This window comes from Acomys minous, assembly GCF_964271855.1.
Source record: "Acomys minous genome assembly, chromosome: 16".
Lineage (NCBI taxonomy): Eukaryota > Metazoa > Chordata > Mammalia > Rodentia > Muridae > Acomys > Acomys minous.
The window spans coordinates 16,537,163-16,562,454 of record NC_140498.1 but is presented as its reverse complement, the minus strand read 5'-3'; the positions used below and the strand labels follow the sequence as shown (position 1 = coordinate 16,562,454).

At 47.0% G+C, this 25,292-nt stretch overlaps 1 protein-coding gene across 1 annotated transcript in view; it reads right to left on the bottom strand.

Annotated features, from left to right (window-relative positions):
* Positions 1–4,849: 4,849 nt before the first annotated feature.
* Positions 4,850–25,292, bottom strand: part of CCDC69 (coiled-coil domain containing 69) — a 25,870-nt gene continuing 5,427 nt past the window's right edge. Inside the window, exons 2-7 of the mRNA XM_084762413.1 lie at positions 14,111–14,195; positions 9,136–9,209; positions 7,912–8,013; positions 7,053–7,172; positions 5,776–5,873; positions 4,850–5,191 (exon numbers count right to left, since the gene is read on the bottom strand). Coding sequence (XP_084618539.1) covers positions 5,110–5,191; positions 5,776–5,873; positions 7,053–7,172; positions 7,912–8,013; positions 9,136–9,209; positions 14,111–14,195 — 561 coding nt within the window. The 3' untranslated portion in view covers positions 4,850–5,109. The remainder of the gene's footprint in view (positions 5,192–5,775; positions 5,874–7,052; positions 7,173–7,911; positions 8,014–9,135; positions 9,210–14,110; positions 14,196–25,292) is intronic.

The following is a 25,292-nucleotide window of genomic DNA, read 5'->3' as shown; positions in this document are numbered from 1 at the left end:
TTTGAAAAACTATTCATTTGTTTTATGTATGAGTGCTCTGTCTGCATGTACACCTGCAGGCCAGAAGAGGGCATCAGATAACATTATAGATGGTTGTGAGCCACCACATGGTTGCCAGGAATTGAATTCAGGACCTCTAGGCAGAGCAGACAGTGTTCTTATCCGCTGAGCTATCTCTCCAGCCCCTTGCTTTTTCCTTTTTATCCTGTGCAGGGCTCCAGCCATGGGATGCTGCTCCCACTTTCAGGGGGTTGGTCTTCCCATTTCGTTAAACCTTTTGGACAAGCTCACAGATACACCCTCAGGCGTGTTTCCGTGGTCAAGTTGACAATGAAGATTAACTATTACAGTGTGATGAAAATATGGCATATGGAGTTGGAGAGATGGCTTAGAGGGTTAAGAGCTCTGGCAGCTCTTCCAGAGGACCTGGGTTCAATTCCCAGCACCCACATGGCAGCTCACACTGTAACTCCAGTCCCAGGTGGTTTGATGCCCTCTTCCGGCCTCCTCCAACACCAGGCAATCCTGAGATAGAAATGCACAGGCATACACATGGGAAAAGCACTCATACATGTAAAACTAACTAACTTTAAAATGCTATAAAAATTTAAAAGATGGGCTGGACATGATGGCACACGCTTTTAATCTGGAGGCAGAGAAGGGCAGATCTCCATGAGTTCCAGGTCAACCAGTACTACACAATGATAGCCTGTCTCCAAATAAAATAGCATCTTCCCAAACTCCCAAATGTTATATCTGAGCTGGGCATGCTGGCACAAGCTGATCTCTGTGAGTTCAGGGCCAGTTTAGCCTACATAATGAAGTGAGTGGCAGGTCAGCTAGCATAGTACATAGAGAGACCCTGTCTCCAAATAACAACAACAACAACAACAACAATGACAACAATAATAATAGCAGTAGCAGCAGTAATAATAGAGGGATAACTGCAAAGGGCATACGCTATGAAGGGGCCTTGTAGACCAGGCCTCCAGCTGCTCTGATATCAGAAAGCAATGTGAGTGCGTGGGCCCAGAACAAATGGACTTTATGAACACTCTTGGGCTATACTGTAAAACATTTTGCCAGGTGTGATGGCACACAGTGTAATACCAGCATTCAGGAAGTGGAGGCAGAAGGATCAGCAGTTCAGGGTCAGCCTGGGAAAATGACATCTCACCCGGAAGTTCTTCAGGACAGTAAAAAGCTGTCACCTCCTATGACGATGCCTTCTGGGACACTCCTGAGGAGTCGTCTGAGGGTCCTCCTAAGGAAAAGTCATTGCTGACATGTGCTCGGTGGGCTGCGGATATGGCTCACTGAGCATAATCTTTACTTGCACAAACTTGATGACCCGAGCGTCATCCTAGGGTTCTATAGTAGGAGAGAAGCGATGCCCTAGAGTCACTCTCTGGCCTCCACCCACCTGCTGGGGTATGTGTGAAATGCCCCTAACAATAATAAACAAGTAATAGAGCTAATGTAAGTAGCTATTGCTCTGTGAACTTCTCTCTTTTAAGGGGAGTTGCTGGTATCTTGGGGGTCCAGGTCTCCACACTTTTCTCAGTTTTTTTTTTTTTAGACAAGTTTCCTCTGTATAACAGACCAACCTATCCTAGAACTCATTTTGTAGACCAGACTGGCCTTGAAGTCACAGAGATCCACTTGCTTCTGCCTCCTGAGTGCTGGGATTAAAGGTGTGCACCACCACACCCAGCTTCCAGATTTATTTATTTAATTTATTATTATGTATACAGAGCTGTCTTCATGCACACCTGCAGGCCAGAAAAGGTATCAGATCACATTATAGATGGTTGTGGGCCACCATGTGGTTGCTGGGAATTGAACTCAGGACCTCAGGAAGAACAGTCAGTGCACTTAACCTCTGAGCCATCTCTCCAGCCCCCAGACTTATTTTTATTTTATGTGTATGCCTGTTTCATATAAATGAATGTCTGTTCGCCATGTGCATGCAGTGCCTGTGGAGGCCAGAAGAGGACATTGGATCACCTGGATTTGGAGTATGAGGGGGTTGCCAGTTACTGTGTGGGTCCTGGGAATAAGAAACCTGGGTCCTCTGCAAGAGCAGCCAGTGCTCTTAACTGCCGAGTCATCTTCCAGTCCTGTAAAAGGGTTTCTGTTGTTGTTCTTTTTGTGGTTTTGCTTTTGTTTTGTTTTTCCCCAGGTAGGATATCAACTATGTAGTTCAGGTCAACCTTAACTTTCCATTCTCCTTCTACTTACTGTAGTGAGAATTTTGGTTTCTTAAAAAAAAAAAAAAACAATTATGGGGCTGGAGAGATGGCTCAGAGGTTAAGAGTACTGCCTGCTCCTCCAAAGGTCATGAGTTCAATTCCCAGCAACCACATGGTGGCTCACAGCCATCTATAATGAGATCTGGTGCCCTCTTCTGGCATATGGGTGTACATGCAGATACAACATCATACACAAAATCAATCAATCAATCAATCAATCAATCAATCTTAAAACTCTGTGTAACAGTCCTGGCTACCCTGGACTTGCTTTTGTAGACCAGGCTGGCCTCAAACTCACAGCGATACACCTGCCTCTGCCTCCTGAGTGCTGGGATTAAAGGCATGTGCCACCATGCCTGGCAGGGAACATGTTTTTGTTTTAATCCCAGGTGTGGGATATGGGGCTGCTTCAGATTGTCCACAGCAGCTGATTTGTCTCGTGCTCTGGCAGGTGTGTGATTTTTGCCAGCTGAAGATGGTTTACGTTCGGGATTCTGGGAACTCTGCAGAGGGTTAATCAATACCAGAGCCCCAGGAGAGAGAGGCTCAAGACTAGTGTGCCCCCTGCTGTTCCTGCTGCTGTTGCTGGTTGAAGATGTTCTGCCGATGATGCAGAGCAAACTCATCCCAAAGGAAGCTGACACCCCTTAATCAGCAGGAAGTAGTCTAATGATACCGACACCCCTCTCCCCTCTGACCTTCTTTCTCTCCTACCTAGTGTTGGAGGGTTGGAAGGGATAGGGATGGTATAGGGAGGAAGGAAAAAGAACCCAATAAAGTGACCCAAAAGCCAGGCTACAATTGGCTCCAGTGTTGAGATGACAGAAATGCACCGCCATGCCTTCTGAGATCCATCACGTTCTGACACTTTTGACATCTGGCTGAGGTCTATGGATCTGCTGTACCCTTCCCTGTGTGAACTTCCTCCCCCTGCTATTTCTCCTGAGACAGAATCGTATTCTTGCTACATAGCTCAGGCTGGCCTGGTACTCACAATAATATCCTTTTTTTCTTTTTCTTTTCTTTTTTTTTCCGAGACAGGGTTTCTCTGTGTAGCCTTGACTGTCCTGAACTCACTTTGTAGACCAGGCTGGCCTCGAACTCACAGCGATCCGCCTGCCTCTGCCTCCCGAGTGCTGGGATTAAAGGCGTGCACCACCACCGCCTGGCTCACAATGATTTTCTTGCTTCAGCCTCCCAAAGTGGTAAGCCGCAGGCTGCCACACGCAGCTAGTGATTTTCTTTGTGGTTCCTCATTTTCCTTCCTTTTGCCTCTTCTTCAGTTGTGTGCTCTTGTTCTGGAGTTACCAAGCTCTTATGTGTTAGTTCCTCAGAAGCCACGCTCAGGAGCTCTGCAGCGCGGACCAAGCTGGCCTTGAACTCACGGAGATCTACCTGCCTCTGCTTCTCTGAGTGCTGGGCTCATAGGCGTGTACCACCACCCCTGGCTTTTACACAAGATATTTCAATTAGAATTTTAGTGGGTCTCAGAATGTAAAACTACCTACCTAATACCAGTGGTTCAAAACTTCTTAATGCCATGACCCTTTAATACAATCTCATGTTGTGGTGACCCCAACCATAAAATTATTTTGTTGTTACTTCATAACTCTAATTTTGTTACTGGCATGAGTTGTCCTGTAAATAACTGATATGCAGGATATCTGATATGTGGCTCCCCGCCCCCACCCCCAAAAGGGCTCTGAGACCCACATGTTGAGAACCACTGTCCCACACTGAAGAAACTATGAGACATAGCATGTAAGACAATTGTCATGTCTTGACCAATATGGTTTGAATATATGTCCCCTCCCCCCATAGAGTCACATGTTTTGAAACCATGTTCCCCAGGTGGTGGCGCTGTTTGAAAAGATATTGGAACCTTTAGGCCTCTTCCTTGCTGGAGGAAGTACATTGATAGGAGTGGGTCTGGAGGCTTAACAGCCTTGCCCTGGGCTTCCTGACTGCTAATGGCACGTGACAAGTGGGCCTCATGCTCCTGCCTCCATGATGAACCCTGAAAGCCTGAGCCCTTCCTCCCTTAAGTTGCTTCTGTCAGGGCATGTTTATCCTAGCAACAGGGAAGGAACTAAGACAATAGAGATTGAGACACATCCTCACTGAAAAGAACGTGAAAAATATAGTTTTATTATTATTTTTTTTAACAAAAAAAGATTTAATCTTCACATTAAGACCTTAGATAAATATAATTAAAGATATTAACAGTGCTTAGCTCTACAAGCAAATTCAACCCTTTATCCAGCTGGATGTGGTGGCACGCGCCCCTGTTCCCGGAGGGCCCCCCCTGTTCCCGGAGGGCCCCCCCAAGGCTGAGGCACGGTAAGGTGGAGTTCAAGGTTAGGATATGTGTTGAGACTTCACTGTGTTCTTCAGTTTTTCTCTGAGAGGTACGGGCTTGCTAATAAGAACTTGACAGGCCAGTGAGTGCTCAGTAAAGCTGATGAGCTGGGATTTTGTCAAACAGGTACAGATGGCTCCAGCTGCCACAGGAGAGGTCTTGGGTGCCCTCATGAGGACAGAGAAAAGGGGAGAGAGAGAACTCTATTTGTTTGTTCCCTAAGGAAAGGCATTTCTTGGGGGGTGGTCCTGGCGGTCCAAACTTCCCCATCAGCATCGTTGGCTACACACATCTCTCCTTCCCACCTTGTCCATCCCGGGAGAAGAATGGAGTGACTCTTGCTCTTTTCTCCCCAGAGTCTTTGGAGGGAGCCGTGAGTTTGTGAATCACGGTGGGCCCAGGCCCTGCGCCTGTACACCGAGGACAGAGAGGTCTCTTGAGATGTGGCAGAGGGCAGGATAAGATGGAGGGTGTGATGGCCCCAAGGGCTCAGATGGGTTAGTGGCTCCTCCGTCTGCTGCAGCAGTGGCCATTCTGTGACTCCTTTTCAAGGTCCTGAAGTAGATCTTTCCGGAACTGCCTGTGGTACGGACAGAGCAGGGGTTGCCTGAGGGGGGCAGCTATTGCTTGAACCAACCCGGTCCTCCAGGAAGTCTTCCTGAGGCAAGTCATCATCTTCCCCACACCCCTCTGCCTGCCTGTATGTGATTTTTCTCTGTTGATCGAGTGCTAAATCCTTACGGTGGGGCTATGGGTGGATCCAGGTTGAACATCACTGCATAGTTGGGTCACTTTGGGTGACATGGAGTTTCTGTTTCCTCATCAGCAAACAGGGATAACAGACACCCCCTCTCTTAGGATCCAGAGGAGGATTCCACCAGGAAATGTGTCACGCATTGAACTGCCCATGGCACGGGACATTAATGCTCACTTACAAAACCTCAGAACCGATTTGTTCCACGCGCATGCCTGCTCAGATGGATTGTTTCCTGTTTCCTCTTTCTCATGCTAAAAACCTGGGCTTCCTGATCGCCAAGGAAAGAGGAGTCACATTCCCCAAATCTTTGGGGGCACTTGTCAACCCAGTCCCCAGGCTCTTTCATGTCCCACCCAGCTAGAGATTTTAACAAAAGGTTGGGGGAAGGGAGGAAGGGGTCCGGCTACCTTGACATGGTCAACCTGTTCCCAGCTTGGAATTGCAGGTCCTCAACCTCCTGCCGCAGGGTGGTGTTTTTCAGTGCTAGTATCAGGTTTTTTTCTTTCTGTAACACACCAAGAAGGAGCTGAGAATGGAGTGGCCCACCCTCTCAGCCCAGGGGATGTCATCACTTCCCACATTGCTTCATGCTAGGGGACCACTCACTTTATGGGGCAAGACACTAACTGGGAACAAGGTTAGAGTTGAGATGGACTGTCAACTTGACTTTTGCTATTGAAGAACGTTAAAAACAAAAAACCAGTGCTGGTAAGATGGTTCAGTAGGGGCTAAGTGTGTCAGTAGCTCTCCCAGAGGACCCAGGTTCAACTTCCAGCCCCCACAAGGCAGCTCACAACTGTCTGTAACTCCAATTTAGGGGATCTGACACCCTCACCCAGACAAACATGCAGGCAAAACAATCAATTCTTATAAAAAATTTTAAAAATAATTAAAAGTCTGAAAAGACAATAAATAGGTGTAATTCTACCTAATGTGTGTGTGTGTATGTGTGTAAGAGAGAGAGAGAGAGAGAGAGAGAGAGAGAGAGAGAGAGAGAGAGAGAAGAAGAAGAAGAAGAAGAAGAAGAAGAAGAAGAAGAAGAAGAAGAAGAAGAAGAAGAAACAGTGCTGGTAAGATGTTCAGTGGTTAAGAGCACTGGCTGCTCATACAGAGGACTGGGTTTGATTTCCAGGACAATCTGAGTTTAATTCCAGTAACTCACATAGCGAAAGGAGAGAGCTTGCTCCTGCAAGTTGTCCTCTGAACTCCGACACACGCATGTCACGGCATGTACCCACCCACCCATTAATATATAAAATCAATAAACAAACAAGTAAACCTAATAAACCCCCAAACAAACCAATGCCACAACCTGACAGGATCTAGGGTGATGCTGCCCCAGGGTTCTGAGACCCCAGTTCGGAGGTTTTCAAAGGGCCCTACTTCCTTAGGCCCCATTGGCAGTGTGACAGCTGCCACGCCTCCTGATGAGCCAGGCTGCCAGGGTGGGTAGGTGGTGGTGGTGGTGGTGGTGGTGGTGGTGACAGCAGGCTGTACTGCCCTAGTTACAGCAACTTGAGGACCCAAGAAAAGATGGGAGTCAGGCGACAAGGAGCTGTTGCCTAACCCAGACCAGACTCTTGCAGGAGCAGCAGAGCCAAGCTAGCAGAGGCTGGGTAGGGGGTGGGGGTAAACTGGGAAATGCCCAGAGAGCAGCGGCCTGCTGCGGCCCAGGGGCACTGACCAGCATCTCCAGGAGGAAGAGCTGCTTCTCCAGCTCATGAATTCGCTCATTTTTCATCTCAATAACGTGGTGCAAACTCTCCAGCTCTTGCTCCCAGAAGGGGCCGGGGCTCCCATAATCCTAGAGGACACAGAAAGACCCTGTCAACCAGCGTGGCTCTCCCCCTGCTCTCCACCGCTTTCCATTCCTGTCAGAAACTCACTGCATTGGTCTTGTGTGACCTCTTCCTTTTCACAGCCCACGGAGCATTTTTCTGCCCTTCTCTCCTAGGCATGCTTTGAGGCATATGTCTGACAGGCACACAGCTAGAGTTTATTTTTTCTTTTTCTTTTTCTTTTTTTTTTTTGAGACGGGATTTCTCTAGGTAGCCTTGGCTGTCCTGGTCTTACTTTGTTTTTTTGTTTTTTTGTTTTTCAAGACAATGTTTCTATGTTATCCTTGGCTGTCCTGGACTCGCTTTGTGGACCACAATCAGAGCCATCTGTCTGCCTCTGCCTCCAGAGTGCAGGGATTAAAGGCATGTGCCACCATGCCTGGCCCAGGATTTACTTTGTAGACCAGGCTGGCCTCAAACTCATAGAGATTCACCTGCCTCTGCCTCCTGAGTGCTGGGATTAAAGGCCTGAAGGATCACATCCAGGCCAGCTATAGTTTGGGAGGCTGACAGGTTTGCTAGCTGCCTCATACAACTATGTGCTATATCTGTCTGTCTCTCTCAGTATGATCTGAGAAGCCTCTTGCTTCTGCACTCTTGTGAAGGGGAATGCATCCTCTTTGAAGCTTGCCCTCTGTGGTTGCCTGCCCACGACGACCTTCCCACAGCAGCAAGGTTAAAGACCTGACAGTGTTCTGTGCCTACCTGGATATGGTTCTTATAGAGTTGGCTAAGGAGGGGCTCATCCACCTTATTCATCTGGGCTTGGATGGCCTGCTGTGGTGAGGCCAGCGTAGCACAGGTGTTCTGGAGAAGGGAGCAGGAGGGAGACAGTAAAGATCCTGATCTGTCAAGGTGATTCTCATTATTTTAATAAAAAAAAAGGGGGGGGGGCACTGGGATTCTTCACTGTGATTCTGGCACACACCACACACTGCATAGCACAGGAGGCTGGATCCACTGCTACGGCCTGAAACATCCCAGAACCACCTCTCACCACACAGCATTTAATGGCTCCCACCGTGAGGGCCGATGCTGATTGATAACTGGACCAGATCTAGCATCACAAGATCCCCGGGCATGCCTGTGAGAATGTTTGTAGACCAGGTTAACTGAGGTGGGGAGAGCCACTTTGAATCTGGGTGGCACCATGCCATAGGCTGGGGTCCTGGACTGAGTGAAAAGGAAAAAAGCAAGCTGAACACCAGGGTTCGTCGCTCTCTGTTTCCTAACTGTGGCTGCGACGTGGCCAGCTGCTGCATCTCAAACCGCTCACATGCTTGCGGGATTGTGCTCAGTTTGATGTCTCTACCCTTATATAGCTTAGGACCCTCTGACTCCCCTGTGTGGTGGGTAGTGCCCACATCAGGCTGGATCTTTCCACATCAGCTAGCTTAATGGAAATAATACCCAGTAGGACATCCCAATGCAGACAATTACTCATTGAGACTTTATTCCCGGCTATTCTAGGTTATGTCAAGTTAACAATGAACAAGAAAGCTGATGGGTTGGAGATATGGCTCAACGGTTAAGAGCACTGGCTTCTTTTCTAGAGGATCCGAGTTCAGTTCCCAGCACTCACATGATGGCTCACACTGTCTATAGCTCTTTCCAGTGGATCCAACAACCTTTTCTGACCTCTGAGGGCATCAGACATATAGACAGAAAAAAAAAAACCATATGCATACAATAACATAATAAAATACATTTATTAACCTCTCCCCAAAAGCAGCCATAGGCCAACCTTAATTGCAATCCAAGTCCCCTTAACCAACTGTTTGGTCACCACATCAAAGGGTCAGGGCACATGGAAACCAAGCACGTTGGTCCCCATAACCTATAGGCATCATTTTTGGCTGCTTTGGGGTTCCTTGTGGCTTCCTTGCAATTTCTCCACCACCCACACCCAAGTGGCCAGGCCCTTCTCACCTGCAGTGGGGCTTTGGCCTCTTGGACACAGTCACTAAGAGTATCTTTCTCTGGTGCACAGGATGCCTTCGAGACTGTCAAGAAAGGAGATCTCTATAAACCCAAAGCCTCTGTCAAGTTCCATGAGGTCTAGAAGGTTCGTGCTGCTCTCTCCCAGGCTGGACAGGAGCTGAACTGTCAACTGGATACAATCCAGAGTCACTTCCGAAGAGGGTACCTCAACTGAGGAATCGTGGAGGTCAGAGTGGCCTATCGTGGATCTTCTAATTGATGTGGTAGGGCAGATGGCCTGGGCTATGTAAGAAACTAGCTAAGCATGGGTAAGTGAGAGCCAGAGCATGCTAGCAATCAGCATCCTTCCGTGGATCCTGTCTCCAGGCTCCTGCCTTGAGTTGCTGCCCTGAGTTCCCTCAATGATAGGGTGTGACCTGGAAGCATAAGCCAAATACACTCTTTTCTCTCCAGGCTGCTCCTGGTGAGAATGTCTTATCACAGTTCTGGGAAGGAAAGCAGAAACGGAGTCAGGGACATTCTTAGGGCTCAACAAATCCCTGGGAAACAGAAACGTCTTCTCCTGGGAGAGAGTGAGCCCTACCAGAGCTGGAGGGCACTCACAGGTCCCTGAGGCTAGGATGCAAGGATCCTGCAGCAGGCTGAGGAAAAGGCGGGCAGCAGAGGCTGGGCTGTGAAATCACAGACAGGACAGAGCACCAGTGGCAGGAATGTCCTGCCTCCTCTTCTTCAAAATGGAACGACTGTGGGATGATAACACAAGAAGCTCCACCAGGTTGTCTCTAAGGGCAAGATCCACAGGAAAGAGACGAGCTGGGTCTTCCCAGATGGGCAGGACAGAATTCTGGAGACCAGCTCATCCCACAATGGGTCTGGTTAGACTTACCTAGACATCCCTTTGGGTAAATTCCCAGTCTTATTTTTTCACTCAGAAATCGTCAATCAATGACCAGGCAGAAAAATGCAACAGGGTGATGGGAAAGGGGAGATACCTACAGCCAAAGGGGCCGTGGTCACAGAGGAGAGAGCTCATAGCCAGATATGACGGTTTACACCTGTAATCCCAGTAGTTAGAAGGCCGAGATAGAGGAATCATCAGAAGTTCAAAGCCAGCCTAGGTTAGAGAGTAAGACTTATCTCAAGAAAATCACCCTGTCTCAAAACAAAAACAAACAAACAAAAATACCCCAAAAAAACCCAAACCTAAACAAAAAAGCAAACAACAATAACAAACAAACAAAAAAGGAAAAAGAAAAGAAAGAAAGAAATCAAATTTAACAGGTGTAGTAGCGCATGCCTTTTATCCCAGCACTTGGGAGGTTGAGGCAGAAGATTCTCAGTGAGTTTGAGGCCAGCCTGGACCTTCATAGCAAGTTCCAGACAGGTTAGAGCTACACAGTGAGACCTTGTCTCAAACAATGACAACCACCATCAGCAACAAAAATGCCAAATACATTTTAGCTTGAGTTAAGGTCTCACTGTGATGATCTGAGTCTGATCCCCAAGACTCAAGTGGTAGAAGGAGAGAACTGACTCCTACAGGTTGTCCTCTGACCTCCACACATGTGCTATGGTATGCGCTCACCCATATGTACAGACAGACAGACAGACAGACAGACAGAAATTCTGACTGCTGGGAAGATCTGATAGGCATTTCCCCTGGGCTACATAGTGGGTCACTTTGCATCTATGTATTTATTGTACTGAATATTATTAAACCGTGTAGGTAGAGAAGGTGGGTTTTAGAAAGAGCCTGGCAAAATGGACAGGTGCTGAGCTTGGTGGTGAGCCGCCCTCCAGGGTCTCTAACTCTATTGCCAAAGGTTCTGCAGCAATGTCACAATGTTTCAAGGGTTTGGAACTTGTTCAGACCTCTGTCCTAGTTACTCTGTTTCTGGGAATGAAAGAAGAATCGAATGCCAATGGAGAAATAAGTCTTCATGAAAAAGATCACTTTTAAGAACCAAATCTAGATTTCTAGACTCCTAGGAAATAAGCAACCCTATGTGTGTTGTGTCTAAAGTTCTTTCTTTCTTTTTTTTTATGAGACAGGGTCTTACCTTGTAGCCCAGGCTGGCCTCAAATTCCCTGTCATCCTCCTGCTTCAGCCTCCTGGAGTGTTGGGTTACAGGCATCCTTCATTTTTGGTACTTGGTAACATGCTTGCTACAGTGTTAAATGAAAAACAAACAAAAACAAAAACAAACCAACCAAACAAAAATTCAGCAAGGGCCAGAGAGAGGCTGAGGGTCAGGAGCACCTAGCACTCTTATAGAGGACCAGAGTTCAGTGCCCAGCACCCACATAGCACGGCTCATAATCTCCTTTAATTCCAGCTTCAGGGAATCGGATGCCCTCTTCTGGCCTCTGAAGGTAATGCAACACATGTGTATAACACACACACACACACACACACACACACACACACACACACACACACACACACACACACACACACATTTTAAAGAACAAGATATAAAGTTTGCACATGAACTTTAAATGATCATGACAGCTTATAAGAGAAGTAATTTGGAGCCAAGTATGGTGGCTTACGCCTTTAATCCTACCACTTAGAAGGCAGTGACGGGCAGATTTCTGTGAGTTCAAGGATAGCCTGGCCTACAGACTGAAATCCAGGATAGCTAAAGCTACATAGTAAGACCCTGGCATGAAAAAAAAGAAAAAAACCGAACCAATCAGCAACAAAAACAAAACAACTCCAAGTAATTCTGGAGAAGGGTCAGGAACTTGTATGTTTATTTTCAGGGTCAATTTCAATGTTGCTAAAACATACATAACTTCCTCAAAGTAGCTAGACAAATGTCAACGTTGTGTAAAAAGATGTCACCCAGTTAATAGGGAAATGCAGATCAAAAGCCCAATAAACCTGGCATGGTGTCACACCCCTGTGACCTCAGCTCTTAGGAGGCCAGTTGGCTTAAAGATATTCAGTCTCTAATTTAATGAAATCTAATTCCAACACTCAGGAGGCTGAGGCAGGGGATCACTGCTAACTGGAAACCAGGCTGGGCTACTAGTAATTTCCAGGCCAGCCAGGGTTACACAGTGAGATTATGTCTCAAACAATAGCATACAAACAAACGAAACAAAAGTCAAAAGACACACACAATGAGATGCTACCTCATGCCGACCATAGTGATGACAGCGACGGACAAACAATACACACTGGCAAGGCTTTGGAGCCACTGGGACCCTCACACCTTACGGGGAAGAGCATGGAGTAGGACCACTGCTACGGAAGAGGTGGAGAATGCCTCCAAAGGTTAAGAATAGAAATACCGTCTTCTCCTCCTACATGTAAAGTGGGGAGAACTGAAAACACCCGATGAAATGAATGCCTGCTCTAGTGGTACCATCCCTAGCTTGAATATCCATGATGAGTGAGTAAAGCAATGTTATGTCCATTCAGTGGAGTATTACTCATCCACAGGAAAGAAATGGAGTCCAGATGTATGTTGTAACATGGAAGCATCTTGCTGGGTGAAGTAAGCCAGGCTGCTGATGCCATTTATATGCGTCTGATGCCGTGAAATCAGGGAAGAGGTTAGCAGTAGCTAGAGCCTGGTGGGAAGGAAATGAGTGACTAGTGCTGGGTGTTTCTTCTTTGGGGTGAGGAGAATGTTCTGGAACTGAGTGGTAGTAATGATTGCGTGCATTGTAATTGCACTAAAGGTTACCAGTGTCACAGATACCAATGTCATGTGTATATTTTACCAATCTAAAAAAGTAAATATACTTTTCAATTCTAAGTTTTATAAAAAGTATGTATGTGACAGAAACCTATTTAATTGAAAAACAGGTATTTGTTTGTTTGTTTGTTTGGTGTGTGTGTGTGTGTGTGTGTACCTGTCTGTCTGTGTGGGGTATATGTATGTACATGACTTCAGTACCTGTGGAAGCCAGAAGAGAGCACTTGATCCCATGGAACTGGAGCTACAGGTGGTTAGAAGCTTCTAGATGCGGGTGCTGGGAACCAGACTCAGGTCCTCTGGTAGAGCAATGCACATGCTCAACTCCTGAGTCATCTCTCCAGCCTTTGTTTCATTTTTTTGAGACAGGTTTTGCTTTGTATCTCAGTTGGCTTTTAACTCACTCTGCTGCCCAGACTGGCCTTAAACTTACAGTGGTCCTCTTCCCTTTAGCCTTGTGTGTAATAGAATTTCATGGCCATGAGCCATGCTTGGCTATCCTAGACATCATTTCTTTTAAATTTGTGGTGTGTGTGTGTGTGTGTGTGTGTGTGTGTGTGTGTGTGTGTGTGTGTGTGTGTGTGTGTATTGAACATAGACACATGCAGAGGTCAGAGGTTAACCTCAGATGTTGACCTTGTTTACCACTGATTACATTAGGCTAGCTAGCCAATGAGATTCTGGGAATTCTCCTGTCTCCACCTCCTATCTCACCACTATGAGAGCAGGGATTATAACACTGGGGTCCATCTTTTTATGGGTCCTGGGGATCTGAACTTGGGTCCTCACACTTGTGCCACATGCGTCTTACCCACCGAACCATCGCCCAGCCCACTCTAGCCACAACTTTTAGGCATCATCATTGTAAGGATAGAAGGTGGTTATAAAAATTAGTGATTTCATTTGTCTAGGCTTTCTTCTATTCTCTGATCCTTCCCTTTTTGAGTCAGGGTTTGGAATAGCCCAAGCCGACTTCTACTTTGTGTGGAGCATAGGCTTGCCTTGAATTCATCATCCTCCTGGTGCCACCAAACCACTGGGATTACAGGTGTGTGCTGCTACATCCACCTAAGGTGGGTAGACTTCCTGCAGATGCTTGTAAAATGAAAGAAAAATGGGCGTGATGGGGAGGATGCTCAAAGGAAAGCAAAGCATGGTGACAGGATGTTAAAGGCGCACCCCAAGGAAAATCCCAACACCTCTCTGGATCCAAGGGCCCCATGAGGAACCTTCTGGGGCCTCTCAATTCTCACCTTGCCCAGCTTCCTCATGCCTTCCTTCCAAGATCCTTCCCTTCTTGTCCAGTGTCTCCAGAAGTTCTGTCTCTGTCTCTTCCACCTAGAGTAAAGAGTAAGGTCAGGAGTAAGACTGAACGGGCTAGCCAGGAGTGGCGGCACATGCCTGTAATCCCAGGCAGAGGCAGACAGATGGCTGTGAGTTTGAGGCCAGACTGGTCAACAAAGCAAGACCAGGACCGCCAAGGCTACACAGGGAAACCCTGTCTTGAAAAAACAAAAACAAAAAAGGGATCAGATGGGCTAAAGCACACTGTTACTCCATGCTCACCACATATAGCCCAGGACTACTTAGAGAAGGATGATCAGCACCTTATCTCCTCTCCGACTGACAGGACAGATGGTGAGGCAGGACGGACGTCCCCTGAGACATAGCAGAGCCCAGAGGTCCTGTCCTCCTTAGCTCAGGTAAGTTACCAGAGGGCTGTCTAGGCAGAAAGGATCTTGGGAGTCTTGCATTGCTGATGTTCCCTTGGGGCAGGACAGACCTCTGCTAGTCCACATGGGGCACCCCTCCTACTCGCTACCTCAAGTTCTAAAGGCTACAGGTCACTTCTGCCTTTTGCTGTCAGGCCCCTGATCTGTCCTCTGGGGCCCCCTGAGTCAGGGACCCCAGGCAGGCTTGCAGAGGCCAGGAAACAGGAGCCCCCTTTCACTCGCAGCCAGCTTCACTGTCCCACACCTGAGATATGTGGCAGTTCTGTTGCACTTGGAGGGCACGACTCACACAACATACTTCTCTCACAGTTCTCCCAGGAGAGCCTGTGTGCCCAGGGGCAGCTCCTTTCCCATCAGGCACTGGTGCCCTCGCCTACAAATGAGTCTCACAGTTAAGGATCCTGCAGGTCAGGTGTGGCGCCAGCAACATCAGGACAGTTGTGTTATCAAAACACGCTACAGCCCCACAGATGCGCGCATCTGATGCACCTTCTTAGAAAAGGCAGAGGCTTCTGGAGAGTTTACCCAAACAAACAACAGTATGATGTATCCAGGGGGCTCTTGGAGAATGTGAGTCCCTTTCTTCCTGGAGCTGAGGCAGCGCCTTCCTTGTCTACAGTTCCCCCAAGCTTGTCTGACTAAACCAAAAGAGCCCAGCAGAAATTATTTTAAAAAAGTCTCTTCATGGGGTTGGAGAGATGGCTCAGTGGCTTAGAGTTTTTGTTCTTCCTGAGGACCTAAGTTCTGTTCCTGGTACCAAAACGAGGTGTGGGTCTGTAATGGCCCAGGGTTAATGGGGGGAAGGATGGAGGAGCATTTCAACCTCGGAAGACAGCTGTGCTCACCACTACACAGAGTTTCAACCTCGGATACCTCATATGAGGAGGGCAGGCTTTGGCTCCCTCCCCTCCCCCAACCTGGCACCAACCTGCTCCACTATCAACCCCAGTAAGAATTTACTACCCTGACAGTTATCAGGCCTGGCTCCTTGTTTGACCTTAAAAGGCTCCCCTCACCTCCTCTAGCCCCTGAGTACGCAGATGAAGTGTCCCTGTTCTGGCCAACTGTACATGGCCACCCAAGGTCTCTTGTCCCAGAGACCTTACCCAGCTCCCCAGGGGCATAAAGACTCCCTTTCCACCCCACACCCCCCAATAAACTGAGCCAGTTCTCTGAGGCTGTTCCTGGGGTGTGTGTCTTCTACACCCACATATACACTGCTGGCCAAGGCCCTCCATTGCACCCACATGCCCTGGCTAAACCCCCCTCCCCCAACCCACCCTTTCTAATCCAGTCTGGTTCACTGCACAATGCTATGGGCGGGCTATTCCAAGTGGGAGGAGCTGACACAGAGAGGCAATCTGGTAGGTTCACAACCACCTGTATCTCTGCTCCAGAGGATCTGATACCCTCTTCTGGCCTCTGCAGACAGCTGTGCATGTATGTGTGTGCTCATGCACATAAAAATCAATATTATACTAATTAATTTATTTATTTCTGGTGTGTATGGGGTGTGTTGAGGTCAGAGGCGTCAGTCCTCACCTCTGACCTGGTTTGAGACAGGGTCTTATCTCTGCTGCATCCCTCCAGGCTAGCTAGCCTGCAAGATTCCAGGATTTCTCCTGTCTCTGCCTCCCATCTCACCACAGGCGGTCTGGGGATTACAGATGAGTGCCACCAAGTCTGTCTTTGCGTGGGGTCTGCATGCATCTGAACTCAAGTCCTCACGATTGCACAGCTTTATCCATTGAGTCTTCTCCCCAGACCCTTATTTTAAATTTTAAAGTAGAATTTATTGGGAGTATTAAGATGATTCTGTGGGTAAAGGCTCCTGCCTCTAACCTGACCACCCGAGTCTGAGCCCTGGGACCCTCATGGTGGAAGGAGAAGGCCAACATTTGCTGGCTGCGGTCTGATCTGCACACGGGCCCCTTCCCACACACAAATAAGATAACTAACGGCTGAGCCGTTTTTATTTTATATGCATTGGTGTTTTGCTTGCATATTTATCCATGGAGGGTGTCGGATCCCCTGGCGCTGGAGCCACAGACAGTGTGAGCTGCCATGTAGGTGCTGGGAATTGAACTTGGGGTCCCTCTGGAAGAGCAGCCAGTGAGTGCTCTTAACCACTGAGCCATCTTTCCAGCCCTCAAAATAAACTTTAAAGCCAGACATGGTGTGACATTTACCTGTAATCCCAGTACTGGGGCAAGTAGAGACAGGAGGTCCAGAATTCTAGGTCAATTTTGGTTACAATACTGAGCTTGGGGCCAGCCTAGGGTACACGAGACCCTCTCAGATCAACAACAAACACACAGAAGCCACCCAGTTTGATGAAGCAATCAGTCCCAAACTATGCAGCTTCCTTCGCAGACGTTCAACATGTCAGAACTTTGGAGTCAGATTCTGAGTTTATTTCCTGTGTATATAGTTAAAGGCAGCCAGTTGGATACTGGTGAGAAAACACTTGCACACCTGCATAAGCTTGTCCCCATTGCTTCAACAGTAAGGGAGGAAACTGAGGCAGAAAGAGGGGACGGGCTCAAGACTGAGCTGGGAAGGAGGAGCAGGAAGTCCTGGGCGGGGGCTGCTTGGGTTGGCCTTGACCCCTGACTAACACAGCCCAGTCATTGCATAAAACTTCCTGCCATGCTTTATTTCTAGATTCTTCTTTAAGCCTCTGATCTCACACTTGTTATCCATTCTGGACTTTCAGAACCCTTTAAACATCTCCCCGCATGCCAGACAAGTGTTTTACCAGCGAGCTACACCCCAAAAATGTTTCATAAATCACTTTACATTTTATCTAGCAAGTATGAGTCTGTGTGTCTCACACATGTGTGGAGGCCAGGGATCAACCTGGGCGACCACATCTCTCTCTCCACCATGTGGGTCCTAGGGACTGAACTCAGGTCATTAGCCTTGGCAGCAAGTGCCCTTATTTATTTGTTGAGTCATCTGCCCAGCCTGCTTTATTTTTATTTATGTACATGTGTATCTATTGTATGTGTGCATGCCACATACATACGGCTGCTTCAGGGGGCCATAAGAAGGGATTTTATCCCCAGGAGCTAGAATTGCTGGCAGTTGTAAGCCTTGAATTATGGATGCTGGGACTCGAACTTGGATCCTCTGGAAGAGCAACAAGTGCTCTTAGCTGGTAAATCATCTCTGTAGCCTCTGTGCTTTTCTTTTTCTTTTCTTTTCTCTCTCTCTCTCTCTCTCTCTCTCTCTCTCTCTCTCTCTCTTTTAAAGATATGGTCTCATTAGATGCTGAAAAGGATTTGACAAAATCTAATACCCCTTTGTGATAAAGTTTTAGAGAGTTCAGGGATAAAGGGACATGCCTAAAAATAATAAAGGCAATATACAGTAAGCAGATAGCCAACATCAAATTAAACGGAGAGAAGCTCAAAGCAATTCCAGTAAAATCAGGACAAGACAAGGTTGCCCACTCTCTCCAGATCTATTCAATATAGTACTTGAAGCACTAGCCAGAGCAATAGACAATAAGATCAATAAACTGGAAAGAAGAAGTCAAAGTATCGCCACTCACAGATGATATGATAGTATACATGAGAAAACCCCCAAATTCTACTAGCATGGTGGTCACGCCTTTAATCCTAGCACTGGGGAAGCAGAGGCAGATATCTGAGTTCAAGGCCAGCCTGGTCTACAGAGTGAGTTTCAGGACAATCAAGGCTACACAGAGAAACCCTGTCTAGAAAAACCAAAAAGAAAATAAAATAAAAATTATACTAGGGAACTCCCTGATATATACTGTCAGTGAAGTGGCTGGAGACAAGACTAACTCAAACAAACAAACAAACAAACAGTCGCCCTTCTACATACAAATGATAAACAGGCTGAGAAAGAAATTAGAGAAACAACACCCATCACAATAGCCCCAAATAATCTAAAATAATCTTGGTGTAACTCTAACCAAGCAAGGGAAAGACCTGTATGACAAGACCTTCCGGTCTATGAAGAAAGATATTGGAGAAGTCATGAGAAGATGGAAAAGGCTTCTCACACTCCTGGATCAGGAGGATTAACTTAGTAAAAATGGCCACCTTACCAAAAGCAATCTACAGATTCAACCCAATCCCCATCAAAATTCCAACACAATTCCTCACAGACCTTGACAGAACAAAACTCAATTTCAGATGAAAAAACCAAAAAACCTAGGACAGCTAAAACAACTGTGTACAATAAAAGAACGTCTGGAGGTAGCAGCATCCCTTATTTCAAGCTGTCCTACAGAGCAATAGTGATAAAACCCACATGGTATTGAAGTAATAGCAGACTGGTTAATCAATGGAATCCAAGCAAAGACCCAGATGTAAAGCTACATACTTACAGACACCTGATTTTTGAGAAAGAAGCCAAAACTATACAAAGAAAGAAAGAAAGAAAGCATATTTAACGAATGGTCCTGGGCTAACTGGATGTCTGCATGTAGAAGACTGCAAATAGATCCATATTTATCACCCTGCACAAAACTCAAGTCCAAGTGAATCACAGATCTCAACCTAACACCAGATACATTGACCCTGATAGGAGAAAAAGCGGGGAATAGCCTTGAATGCACTGGCACAGGAGACAGCTTTCTGAACAGAACACTGATAGTGCAGGCCCTAAGATCGACAATGAAACTGAAAAGCTTCTGTAAGGCAAAAGATACCATCAATAGAACAAAACAGCAGCCTTCAGAAGATCTTCACCACCCTCACATCCAACAGAGGGCTAATTCTCAAAATATATAAAGAACCAAAGAAACTTGACATCAACAAACCAAACAATCCAATTTTTAAAAATGGGGTACAGATCTAAACATAATTCTCAATAGAGGAATGAATCTCAAATGCCTGAGAAACAAATGTTCAACATCCTTAGTAATCAGGGAAATGCAAATCAAAACGACTCACATTCCATCTTACACCTATCAGGATGGCTAAGATCAAAACCACCAGTGACAGCTCATGCTGGCGAGGATGTGGAGCAAGGGGAACACTCCTCCATTGCTGGCGTGAGTGCAAACTTGTACAGCCACTTTGGAAATCAATATGGTGGTTCTTCAGAAAACTCAAAATCAATCTACCTCAAGATCCAGCTATACCACTCCTGGGCATATACCCAAAGGATGCTCCCTTCTGCCACAAGGACATTTGCTCAACTGTGTTCATAGCAGCTTTATTGTAATAGCTAGAAACTGGAAACAACCTAGATGTCCCTCAACCAAAGAATGGATAAAGAAAATGTGGTACAGCTGGGCGTGGTGGCGCATGCCTTTAATCCCAGCACTCGGGAGGCAGAGGCAGGGGGATTGCTGTGAGCTCGAGGCCAGCCTGGTCTACAAAGCGAGTCCAGGACAGTCAAGGCTACACAGAGAAACCCTGTCTCGAAAAAACCAAAAACCAAAAAACAAAACAAAAAAAAACAAAAAAAAAAACAAAAAAGCAAAAACATCATGAAATTTGTAGGCAAATCATCCTGACTGAGTAACCCAGACGCAGAAAAACAAACAGGGTATGTACTCACTTATAAGTGGCTATTAGCTGTAAAGGATAACCATGCTACAACCCACAGACTCAGAGAAGCTAAGTAACAAGTGGAACACATGGAGGGAAAATAGAATAGATATTGTGAGTGGACGGGGAGGGGTGGGGACAAGGACAAGAGTGATCAGTGGGGGGAGGGTGGAAAGAAAGAACACTGGGAGAAACAACTAAAATGGGAGGGGGCATTTCAGGCCAAGATAGAAACCTAGTGCAATGGAAACTCCCAGGAATCCACAAGGGTGGCCCTGCCTAAGGCCCCTGGCAATGGGGGATATAGAGACTAAAGGCTGGATGTGCTGGCGCACACCTTTAATCCCAGCACTGGGAGGCAGAGGCGGATGGATCTCTGTGAGTTCCCGGCCAGCCTGTTCTACAAATCAAGTCTAGGACAGCCAGAACTACAAGAGAAACCCCATCTTGAAAAATAGAGAGAGAAGAGGCAGGTGGATCGCAGTGAGTTCGAGGCCAGCTTGGTCTATAAAAGTGAGTCCAGGACAGCCAGGGCTACACAGGGAAACTCTGTCTCAAAAAAAAAAAAAAAAAAAAAAAAAAACCAAAGCAGAGAGAGAGACAGACAGACAGACAGACAGACAGAGACAGAGACAGACAGAGACAGAGATAGGGACAGGGACACAGAGACAGAGATAGGGACAGGGACACAGAGACAGAGACACAGAGACAGAGAGAGACAGAGACAGAGACAGAGACAGAGACAGAGACAGAGACAGAGATAGAGACAGAGACAGACTAAAGGCAGGACTTCCAATGGAGGGATTGGAACACCAATCTAGCCACAAAACCTTCAACCTACAATTTTCCCTGCCTACCAATGTGCTTGGGTAAAGGTGGTGCAGAAATTGTGGGAGTGGCCAAACAATGACTGGTCCAACTTGAGACCCATGCCATGAGAGGGAGCCTATCATTGGCACTGCCTGGAGGGGTCAGGACCCAGAGGCTGGATAGCTGGGAGATCTAGGATACAACAACAACAACAACAACAACAACAACAACAACAACAACAACAACAAAAAAGGTCAATGAAATGACTCCTAATAATATTCTGCTACACTCATTGACTGATACCTAGCCCATTTGTCATCAGCGAGGCTTTCCCCCAGCAGCTGATGGAAATAGATGCAAAGACTCAAGCCAAACATTAGGAGGAGCTCGGGGAATCCTGTGGAAGGATTATAGGAGCCAGAGGGGTCAAAGGGCACCATAAGAAAACCTAGAGTCAACTAACCTGGGCCCCTATGGACTCACAGATTCTGAACCAATAAACAGGGAGCCTGCATGGGTCTGACCTAGGCCCTCTGCACATGTCACAATTTTATATCTTGTCCTTCTTGTGGGACTCCTAACAGTGGGAGCAAGAGCCATCTCTGACTCTTGTGCCTACTTTTGGGACCCTTTTCCTCCTAACGGGTTGCCTCATCCAACCTTAATATGAGGGGAGGTACCTAGTCTTACTACAACTTGATATGCCATGTTCGGTTTATATCCATGGAAGGCTGGTCCTTTTCTGAAGAAGAGGAATGGATGGAGCGTGTGTGAAGGGAGGGAGGGACTGGGAGGAGAGAAGGGAGGGGAAACTGCAGTCTGAATTCAATATAAGAGAGAAGAATAAATTTTTTTAAAAACTTAAATAAATTATGATCTCATGTAGCTCAGGCTGGCCTTGAACTCATAATCCTTCTGCCTCTATACCTCCCAAATCCTCTGACTATGGGAGAGTACCACCATGCTTCAGCTGCAGTTGTATTTAACATCTAATCTTTTGTCTCAGCCAGAAGAGATGAAAAGAGGTGGCCATAGCCACATGACAAAGGGGTTTCAGACCTAACGTTCACTAGGTCTCCTTCAAATGTGCAGGCATCATCGTGGGTCATGCGGTGAGACAGGTGGATGGAGTGGCTGTAACTTTAAACCATGCCAGGCCCCAGCTTAGCCAAAGAGACCTTGAGTGTCTTGAACAAGCTACTAAAGATTAGCAGGAAGTCAACAGGCCAGAAGTGATGTGTCTGCAAGTGGTTCTGGTCTGTCTCTCACAGTTCATCCTCTAGAATTAGTTGAACAACCCAATCCGACCGTGCTGTGGGCATAGAAGGGCACTGAATCCATCAGTGTCATGACTGGCTCTTGTCATCACTTAGTAAGTAAGCATGGCTGCCTGCTCTGTGTGACATACCCCAAAGCAAATGCTCCAAGATCATGGGCTTCTTTCCTTTTTTATTGTTTTTTATATACATGTACTTATTTTTATTTTATTTTATGTGTGTGTGTGTGTGTGTGTGTGTGTGTGTGTGTGTGTGTTCATGCCACAGTGCATGTATGGAGAATAGAGGACAACTTTGGGGAGTCAGTTTATTCTACCATGAATCCTTGGGGGTTACTAGTCTTGGAGGCAAACACCTTCACCTCCTAAACCATCTCACCAGCCCCAAAGGCTCATTTATTTAAAAAAAATAATAATTCAAATATGTATTTAGCTCTCTCTCTCTCTATCTCTTTTTACCTCTTTCTACTCTCTCTCCTCTCTACCCCTCTCTAGATCTGTCTACTTCTATCTTTCTCTCTCTTTCTCTCCCTCTCTCCCCATGTGTGCCTCCAGAGACAATTCCTGTATCTCTTTATTAAACCTCTTAGGTGGAAAAAAATATGTATTTATTTACATATTTATCTATTTAATATGCATGAGTGTTTTACCTGCCTGGTGCCAGAAGAGGCCAGAAGAGGGGATCAGATCCCCTGAGGCTGGAGTTACAGAAATTGTGGGTTGCCTTGAAGGTTGCTGGACTTGGCCCTGTGTCCTCTAGAAGAAGAGTTAGTACCCCTAACCACTGAGCAATCTCTCTGGCCCCAAAGGTTTTCTTCTTGGTAAATGGATTATGAGATGTTAATAAAAATAGCTGAGGTAGCCAAGCAAGGTGGTGCACGCCTTTAATCCCAGCACTCGGGAGGCAGAGGCAGGCGGATCGCTGTGAGTTCGAGGCCAGCCTGGACTATAGAGTGAGTCTAGGACAGCCAAGACTACACAGAGAAACCCTGTGGGGGGGGGGCAAGCCAAGGTAGGGCAGGTGAGACGGATGGCTCAGTGGATAAAAGAGTTTTCTACCAAGCTTAACAACCTGAATTCAATCCCAGGGCCCACACAGTGACTGCCCTAAGTTGTCCTTTGTCCTCCACTTGTGTGCCACTGTGCACACACACAATGGTAGAACCTACAACGTCCAGCACAACCCAAGAGCTGAGACTGCAGGAGGTTCTTGCTTTGTGTCTGAGAAACATGGCAGGCATGGGGCCTGCAGAGCTGTGGAGAGGAAAGGGGGTTACTTGCTTATGAGGATGAGGGCAAGCCTGGAGTCGTCCTTACTATCCTGTTTTCCAGCCACCAGCCCAGGACAGTATAACAGTCAAGTGCCTAGGGCAGCGGTTCTCAACCTTCCTAATGGTGCGACCGTTTACTACGGTTCTTCATGTTGTGGTGACCTCCCCCAACCATAAAATTATTTTTGTTGCTACTTCATAACTGTAATTTTACTACTGTTATGAGTTGTCATCATGTAATATCTGTTTTCCGGTGGTCTTAGGTGATCCCTATGAAAGGGTCGTTTGCCCTGAAGGGTCATTTGACCTGAAGGGTCATGACCCACAGGTTGAGAACATCTGCCCTAGGAGGAGAGGATGCCAGCACAATTGCCCCCTCCCATCAGTGTGCTCCCTGGTCTCATAGTCCCACTGCATGCAGGGAAATGTCCCCCTATCAAGATTATAGGGTGCACAGGGTAGGACATCTGCAATTGGAAAGTGCAGAAGCCAGCCTCATAGCCCACATAAAGGCCTGAGACTCTAATGGGGCCGATTATCACACAAAGCCATTCACTCATCTAAAAGAAGTAGAGCCAAGCTGGGTGCGGTGGTACACGCCTGTAATCCCAGCACTCCGGAGGGAGAGGCAGGCAGATCCCTGTGAGTTCGAGGCCAGCCTGGTCTACAAAGAGAGTCCAGGACAGCCAGGGCTCTTTTACACAGAGAAACCTTGTCTCAAAAAAAGCAAACAAAAAAAGGGAAGTAGAGCAGGGCGTGGCAGTACAGGACTGTCATCCAAGGAGGCGAATGTGGGTGCGTTTACAGGAGTCTGGGGCATGTCAGGTTCTTGGGGAAAGATCCTAACCCCCTGTAAGTTCAACCACACATACACACATACATACACACACACAAAACAAAACAAAAAAACAGAGTTAAGAACATGTATGAGCTCAGAAGGCATGTCACCAAAGAGGTTGATCTCAAAGGCAATGATTCCTAGGGATTTTTTTTTTCTGAGTCAGGTTGTTATACAGGGTAGCTCAGGCTACCCTCAAACTCACTAGATGGCTGAAGATAACTTTTAACTCTCTTTTCAATACAGGGTTTTTTTCTGTGTAGTCTTGACAATTCTAGAACACACTTTATAGACCAGGCTGACCTTGAACTCAGGTTACCGCCTGCCTCTGCCTCCCAAGTCTGGGACTAAAGGCATGTGCCACCACCTGGCAACTCTGAACTCTTGATTTGCACGCCTCTACTTCCCCAGTTCTGGGATTACAGGCACATGCCACCACACCCAGTTTTATGCAGTGCTACAGGTAGAACCCAGGAACCTGTGCATCCTAAGCAAGGACTTTCCCAGATGGGTCGCGTCCCCGGCCCCTAACTCCCAGGAATGTTTCTAGTGCATTTTAGGTTGAAAAGTCTAGCTGTATAGCACTTGAGAAGTGTGGCTGAACCCCATCAGTCTTTTAGAGAGCTCTCCGTATGGATGCTTGCCTTGGATCCATCCCGAATGATTTATGGGGCATTATTGGCTCAGAGGCTGTGTGAGAGCCAGTGCTGCTGTGTTGGTTGAAACAGAGGCTGTGTGCATGCTGGTGTGATGTGTCAACGATGGCTGTGGCAGAAGGCGCAGGGACAGCTGCTGCATGACCAGGCAGGCAGCTCCTCTCATGTTCCCTGACTAACATGCCTTCAGCAACACCAGGGGAAAAGGTCAAATGTGCCCTGTATTTCTTCTGCCTGGGACACCCCTTGCACATCGCAGTTATCCAGTGAAGGTCTCATTTTCTACCCACCTTCAAGTCCCAGCCAAGACACCATTGCCT